The 8,249-nt window shown below is 34.0% G+C and overlaps 2 protein-coding genes across 3 annotated transcripts; both read right to left on the bottom strand.

Annotated features, from left to right (window-relative positions):
- Nucleotides 1-279: 279 nt before the first annotated feature.
- On the bottom strand, nt 280-1,949 carry LOC139867544 (AAA-ATPase ASD, mitochondrial-like). Its single transcript, XM_071855910.1, has one exon. It carries the CDS (start codon nt 1,867-1,869, stop codon nt 424-426), a length of 1,446 nt encoding a protein of 481 aa, XP_071712011.1. The 5' UTR covers nt 1,870-1,949; the 3' UTR covers nt 280-423.
- A 741-nt stretch (nt 1,950-2,690) lies between these two features.
- LOC139866950 (uncharacterized) lies at nt 2,691-7,048 on the bottom strand. 2 transcript variants are annotated; one of them, XM_071855253.1, is made up of 10 exons: nt 6,576-7,048; nt 6,121-6,198; nt 5,616-5,933; nt 5,300-5,435; nt 4,463-4,625; nt 3,886-4,011; nt 3,607-3,801; nt 3,353-3,475; nt 3,138-3,270; nt 2,691-2,998 (listed from the first exon to the last, which is right to left on the bottom strand). In XM_071855253.1, exons 1-9 carry the CDS (start codon nt 6,838-6,840, stop codon nt 3,178-3,180), a joined length of 1,497 nt encoding a protein of 498 aa, XP_071711354.1. In that variant the 5' UTR covers nt 6,841-7,048; the 3' UTR covers nt 2,691-2,998; nt 3,138-3,177. The 2 variants fall into 2 exon arrangements, with proteins under 2 accessions (XP_071711354.1, XP_071711355.1); XM_071855254.1 differs by lacking the exon at nt 2,691-2,998 and having other exon boundaries at nt 3,137-3,270.
- Between the last annotated feature and the right edge of the window lie 1,201 nt (nt 7,049-8,249).

Here is an 8,249-nt window from a genome sequence, read left to right as displayed (position 1 = left end):
TCCAGAACCGGTCCCAGTCTCTTCCCGAGCAATAAAAAAAATGACAAGATTCTAACAACGGAATGTCAATTTTTTTTTAATTCAATGTTACCAACAATCCAAGGTGTACCCCTTCACTTCGTTCCCCTAAATTACAAGGACTATTCCCATCACAAAACAAAGTCGATGGAAACTTTACCAAATAAAAATAAAAAAAGAAATAAAAATTCTCTAGACCAAAAACTATTCCAAGGACTATTCCCATCACAAAACAAAGTCGATGGAAACTTTACCAAATAAAAATAAAAATTCTCTAGACCAAAAACTATTCCTGGTCAAAACAATCAACTCCAAACCAACCGTTGACCTTATCCAAACATCACCGCATCTTCCCGGCACAACCTCAAAAACCGCCGGACATCACCAAATGTTCTTCAACATCCACTAACCACCATTTTCAACCACTTTAATCTTCTCATTTTCTTCACTAATCTTCTTCTTAATCTCATCTTCTTTTGTTTTCTCCAAAGCATCAATCAAACTCTTCAAACATCCTTCAACATCAACCGGACTTGTTTTCGGCATCAAATTCTCCGCAACATCCGCTGGCGTCATCTCCACCTCATCCAACAAAACACGAATCTTATCAAACATTTCATTACTCTCAACACACAAATAATTCTTAGCCAAAACCTTAAACGCTTCAAACCCACAATACGACAACTCAATATGCTTATCCATTCGTCCTCTTCTTATCAAAGCAGGATCAAGTTTTTCAACATGATTAGTTGTAAAAACAATCAACCTATCACCACCACAAGCTGACCATAACCCGTCCACAAAATTCAACAAACCCGAAAGCGTAACTTTACTCGCTTTCGACTCGTTTTGTTCATTAACACCTTTCATCGCCTTCTTATTATTGTCGTTTTGATCATCCGGTTCTTCTTCTTTACTATCTTTCTTTCGTTGTCCCGTTAAGTCCATTGAACAATCAATATCTTCGATCACAATTATCGACTTACTAGAAGTTTCAATCAACAATCTTCTTAACTCGGTGTTATCTTTAACGGCCGTTAACTCAAGATCGTATATATCGTAGTTTAAGTAATTAGCCATAGCTGCAATCATAGTGGATTTACCCGTACCCGGTGGCCCGTAAAGAAGATAGCCCCGTTTCCAAGCTCGACCGATTCGATTATAGAACTCTTCTGCTTGACTAAACGTCGTTAAATCATCGATTATTTCTTTCTTTTTAATCGGGTCTAACGCTAACGTTTGAAACGAAGCAGGATGTTCGAAAACGACATGACTCCATTGCGCGCCATTATTTGTATAAAGCTTTCTTAATCTGTTTCTCACTTTAATATCTTTACCTTCTTTAAGGACATGATTTAAGTAATCACCAACGATTAATTCTCTATGTCGTTTATGGAACGTGAGCTTGTAGTAACGTTTTTCGTCCGTGTTTGGATAAAATGAAAACGTTTGTGTTTTTAAGATGTTTTTGCCTGAAGACCAGTAAACTTTAACACCGTTAAAGTCGTCCGAAACTTCTTCGTGGTCGTCCATGGATAACGAAAGTGGTTGTGTGTTATTTTTGATGATATCGGCTTTAAGACGTTTTGCTTGCGTAGAAGATGTGATGCCTAAGTAAGTTTCGATAGCCGAATAAGCTTCGCTACGTTTGAAACGTTCACCGGTGAATTCGTTGAAAGTGATTTGGATGTACGGGTAGAAAAGAGTTAAAAATCGTTGCGAGTATTTTTCGATGAAGTTTCGAATGTTGTACGGAAAGTATTGTTGAATGATTGCCCAAACGAACATAACACTAGCAAGAATTGAACCTAGTTGGCCCAACATTTCTCCCGTACTAAATTTGTAGTTCATGGTGTTTTTTGGTAGAGTTTTGTGGTTGGGTTTGTTTTTGGTTTGGTTGAAATGAAATGAGATGAAATGAATGGGCAAGTGTTTTTATTTAATGAATAAGGTGTGCTAAAGTTGTGTTGGGTACGTGTTTTGTTTGCTTGCTCAAGAAGAGTGAGACTTGAAGTCGTTAATTGTTTTTTTGTGTGTTCACATGGACCTTGTGTGTAGAATTTGGACTTGTCTACTTTTTATATGTAAACTTTTTTAATTTGTTCAAGAACTTCAAAAAATATATGAATATACGATGTATGCATAAATGACAAAAGGGAACTAAATTTTAAGTAATTTGCGAGGAGTTTAATATCATAAAAATCTGGCTAATCACCAAAACGCCAATTTATTTAATAAAATATAACAATATGTCAAAAAGTTAATAAAATTGCAAAAATATCCTCAAAATTCGAGAGGGACTTTGCGAATTTGCTAATTGCATGAAACAACGGTCATTGTCAATTTTTAATTCGCCACCAGAATTTTTACAGTCATGACCGGTTTTTTGAGGCAAGTGACTAAGGGCACATTTCATGGCGTCCTGAAAATTTTCAGTCATGACCAAGTTTTTTAGATCACGGTTTATATACTGTGAAACATCATCGTTTTTATTAAATTGTGTATTTTATTTTTAGATATATCCGTTGAAAACTTCTGATAATCCGAAACAAATTTGTAATTTGACCCCATTTTACTATTAATGTGCGATTTTTTGGGACATTTTTTTAATCTGTTTGAAGCAGATTGTTTATTCAAGTTGTCAATATTGAATGGATGAGTCAGACGGGTTAGGTTGTGTAGTAACAGAATGGTAGTGTACTGTTTCATGGTAACCATGTTCATATATTAACTTCCGTTGAAAGAAACCAAACAAATGTTAAAGCTCTATGCATAGAGTATTACGCCTCATTCAACGGCTTGTAATTATAACATTCCCATCTATCACCAGACTTCTCCATCATGTTCATCTGTAATCAGCCGCATACAGCACTATGAAAACAGTATTACCATTACTTGTTTGATCTCCGATGCTTTAGTACATGATTGGTAAGCTACAGAAGTCGTTGAACAACTGATACACGTGCTTCTTTTTTTTCGCCTAAAAGAAAAGGTCGGTTCATAACAAAGAACGTTTCAACAACATTATTATGATCAACTGCATTCCAATATCTATTTAAAAAAATATACATCATTTTTTATACCAATTTTATTTCAACATATGCATATTATTGGAATACCTTTTGATGAATATAAGGGCCCCAAGAAGTAAAATGAGAATCAAAGTCCCAGGAGGTTGTAATTATTGTAATCAATCTCTTTCAAATGGAGGCAGCATAATATGCATTCAGGCAATTCTTCAGCCTTTGTGCCCTGTATGTATCGAAGATTAAAACTTTGATTTTATGCTAAAAGCAACAAGTTAAAAACGAAATATGTTTTGGGGATACCAAACCTGAATGGTGAGGCCGAAATCAAGGGTACAATGTTTCAATCGATCTTGAAATGCTCCAAAACCTTTTCTTGATATGTAACTAAATCTGTGCATGTCCAAATCAATCTCAAAGTAGTTTTCTCCCTGTCAATTCCCAGATGTAGAAAGCATATAACATTTGGTGTACTTCACAGAAAAATCATTTAAAAAGGTTTACCAGATATTGAAATATAATATAAATATATATAATATAATTACATATTGAAAAGAATTACCAGATAAAATTCATGCTGGGGACGTGAAAGGACCGGCTTTTCATTGTACGCGTTCATGAGCTTTTTTTCGGTTGCACTTAATTGAAGATCGTCTAAGTTGGTCAATCGGCCCAAGATCTTTAATCTATCCCTGCATGGTGCTATTGAATCTACTGGAAAACCTTTAACCCTTTCCACCTCATCATCGATCATTTTCTGTAACAAATTCAAATCACAATACTGTGAGACTTAAGATAATTTAACAAGACTACAAGCCAATATAGATAATGACTATTATACCCTGATGTTTTCTTGAAAATGGAGTGGAAGGTCCTCATAGTTTTCAGAGAGCTTGAAATAAAAAACGAAACTCATTCCTTCTCCATCATATTCTGATTGAAATAGTGCAGGAGGATAAAGGGGTATCTGATCAAATTCAGAGATAACATGCTACAGAAAGTTCATTAATTGTTTACGGGTAATTAAGTTAATAATATAGGATAACCAAAAAGAAAACATGTTAAACGTCACCCGTTTGCACTTTTTTTTTTCTTTTTAATTGTTGTTGATTGTTGAAATGCAGTGTTTACAATCTCCTAGATTGCTTTATATTTTAGAAGTGAGGCATTATTTTGAATAGTTCCTGGTAAAAATGTGTGTTCACCGGTCAGCATGACCCACCCATATTGCCATCAATACATCAAAAGGTCCCTATTTCATGAACTATTAATCTTCCAACAGATTAGGAAGCTAAAAGACAGTCATTTAGACTATGACCATAGAGTTTAGCTTAACTGTGTTCGTGTGTTCTTTATTCAAACATATTTAACTTGTTAAAAAAAAAAAAAAAAAAAAAAAAAAGAGTAGAAAGCTATACCTGAAGATTTACAACAAGTAGAGAGGGTACTTTTCCAGATGATTCGACGGTTGGAAGTTCAACAAGACGTGCAACATGATCAATCTTACGTGGAGATAAGAATACATCAACACCAATTGGATGAAAAGCTGCTTGATTGGAAGCATTTTCTTTCTTTTTATCTCTGAACAAATAGAAGAAACAGCATGCACTTAAGACCAATGATAATTTCAAGAAACAAAATCTTCAACATGGTCCACATTGTGGATCACATTCATTGAAACTTGAAAAATATTACAAGTTAAAAAACCAGACGAAAAATTTATTTCCTCATTGCTTATCCATCCTAACTACGTTTTCTAGCAAATCTGTATTATTAAAAATGATGACCACACAACATAATAGTAAAATTTCGTAGATTGGTTCACTATCCAAATCAAGCTCCGTATTCGACAAGTATCACATATGAAAAATTACATATGATGTACTTCTATATGAAAAGTGGTCAAGATAGCATAACTAGAAGAATGCAGGGGAGCATTTCCACGTTAGTTATCTAGAAATGGGTCAACTAGGTTTAGATGCTACTACTAATGGATGAACAGGAAAACAGTACGAAAAGTCAGCCCAATTGTATGCAAAGCCTTCATTATAGTTATAGTTTAGAATAATAGAATCACACCTGTGTTATAGTTTATGTTAACATCAGAAATAAAATTGAATATATCAGTTCATTATATAATATAATAGAAAGACAATTGTATCGTATTTACCAGTTTTAAACAATTATCTAACCGACCACATACCCCCACAGTTTCACCTGCATTCGAGAACATAAACATAATATCAATGTTATACCTTAAATAATTATGCCCCCGGACTTTAAAAGTACTTGGCTCAAGTGGTGACCAGCAATCAGACATTTTCTTGTCAATCGGACAACATGGAACTTGAGAACCAGCTGTTGGCCTTTGAAGCACAGCCTTTGGGGAAACTAAAATAGAAAACAACAACAGCAAGACAAAACTTTTAACCGCCATAAATAAAAAAATGCAAAGAAACAACAGTGATGGAACCAGTTAGAAGGTAACAGGTACATTTAACCCGTCCAATTTGTAAGTTAATAATGGCAATCAAACATATCAATATGATATAAGAAAAGAATGAGTCTTACATATGGAAATATTGGATTGGCCTTCTCTCCATTTAAAAGAAAGCATAGAAGTAACTTTCTTCTTTGCACTTGGAGGAGGACTCGAACACTGTGATTTACTACTTTTTACATCTGTTGAGGTCGTGCATGTAAGACACGGGAGGCAATTATTTTGTAAAATTCCCCCATCGTATACATTAGACACTCCATCTATGGAAGATGGTGCAGTTTCACCGTGTTTGGTTAGTGAATTAGTTGTTGAGAACGTAGCACCATTGACATGATCAGAGAATCTTGGAGTTACTGATGCACTAATTGAACTGCTTTGAGATAAATTATCTGTGTAATTAATAAGCAGCAAGATAATCAAGAAAAAGCTTGTAATAAGATACACTAAGATAATGTTTTGGTGGTGAGTATGTAACAAGATATACCATTTTCATCAAAAGTATAGCCCTTTACCAAAAAAAGGATAGATTCATCGACTGATATGACTATATAAACAAATAATAAAAGAAACTCGTACCATCTTGAGTGCTGTAGAAATCTTCATCACCATCAGAATCGAGCCCAGCAGGCGAGTCATACCAAGAATCTGAATTCCCTAATAACACCACATGGTTTATATATATCATGAATTAATAATTAATAAACTCATAAAAAGCTCATTTCAGAACAAAGTATGTCTATTCCAATACTATAAAAACCTCATTGGTTACTTTCTTAGCTTATTCAAGCTAAAACTTACTTATAAACAGGCACTAAACACACACACACACACACACACACACACACACACATAGCTAGTTCATTCACGATGTAGCATAACTATCAGCCTAATTTCAATGATAATCATCATATTGAATTACAGGAGTACTATTAATTGAAACTCTACTTACTAACATAAGCAGCAAGCTACCAAATCATCAATCAGCAACAACAAAATAACTATTAGCATAATTTTAGGGTTTGTGTGAATACCTTGAAATGTAGGGTTACGATAAGAACGACGATCGATTGAATTGGATGATGCAATAGCAGATGGATCGATTTTACTCCTTGATGAATAACGATTAGGATCCGATTTAGATTTCTTACCGATTCGTTTCCTACGTCTTCGTCCATTATGATGACGTGTAATTGAGTTGAATTTGGGCGTAATTTCGTCACCATTATTATTATTATCACGGTGTTTATGATGACGTATAGGTACACATCCTTTTGCTTTTGATCCACACACTCCCATATCTCTCTTTATTACACACAGAATACAACAGATATTGAAATTAATCAATCGAAGGTATCTGCTTGATATAGTGATATATTGATCTTATTTTTAAGCTGAATATGAAATGTGATGATGAATCTCATACGGAATCTGAATACATGATCAGAATTTGTATAATTAATGTAAATTTTTATCTCAAATATGGTTACAAAGTAGAAAGTGGTGTGAGGAGATGAGATTGAGCAGGCAGACACTAAGCAATGGTTTTTTGTTAGTTATATTTACCCAAAAATACACGGATACTCCTTGTGATTTATCAAAAAATCATGCATAGTCCAATTTTTTTTACATGAATAGTTCAATACTTTGCAAATTTTGCATGAATAGTCCAACTATCTAACGATCATTAATTTTCTCCATTAACTCCGGTCAATGATGGCATTGGGTTGGGCTTCGGGTCCCCATTTACTTACTCTGTCGGGTTATCGGGGTTTTCCATAAGTAAACGGGGATCCACATTTACTTACTAACTTTAGGATTATCAGATTTTCTTGTAGGTATTGAATATCCCAGTTAGTCATTATCATTTACCATTCACTTAATTCAATTTATGTTTCAATAATGCTATTAATTGAATACTAAATTTAAATAATATATACAAATAGTACAATACCACATTAGCTTATATTATAATTATTAAATTATATTATTGTTATTAATAAAATTGAAATTCCCTTCGGATTAGGTATACAGGTATATTGGTTGGGTATACGGGTCGAGTATGCTGGTTTGTATCTAAACTCATCCCTATACTTGAACCCAAAATAAATAAAATCATCCTCATACCCGGCTCAAGACCGGAATACCTGGACCCGAACCCATCCCAAAAGTGTCGGGTTTCAAGTTTACCCGTCGAATACGGGTCCATTTTCCATCCCTATGTGTCATGCATGTAAGAGTAAAATTGTCATTATATCATCCTTTTAACCTGTTACATTTACATTCTCTTTTAACCTGTTACATTTACATTTACATTCTCTTTCTCTTTTTTAACATGTAACTTCAGCTAAACATAAACTAGCCTAACAATTTATCTTATTTTTTTTTTTCTCATTTGTCTACAAACACACACTTGCATAATTTTACTCACTCCATTTTCTTAACAATTTATCTATTTCTCTGTAAGGTTAAAAACAAAAATTATTTCATTCTTATTTGACTCAGTCCTTCATCTTCATATTTTACCGTCATAAATTCTAATATAAACCCTAATAATTTGATGAAAGCATCAAAATAAACTCCTAACCAAGGTCTTCACCTGATATATGCTAGTTACATTTACCATGAAGCAACTGACACTTCGATACGACTTTTCGATACAATCTGGAGGACGAATCAAAGGTAAGCAACACAATCTACCCGTAGCG

Source organism: Rutidosis leptorrhynchoides, chromosome 9, assembly GCF_046630445.1.
Source record: "Rutidosis leptorrhynchoides isolate AG116_Rl617_1_P2 chromosome 9, CSIRO_AGI_Rlap_v1, whole genome shotgun sequence".
Taxonomy (NCBI): Eukaryota; Viridiplantae; Streptophyta; class Magnoliopsida; order Asterales; family Asteraceae; genus Rutidosis; species Rutidosis leptorrhynchoides.
This window is presented reverse-complemented; position numbering and strand designations above follow the sequence as displayed.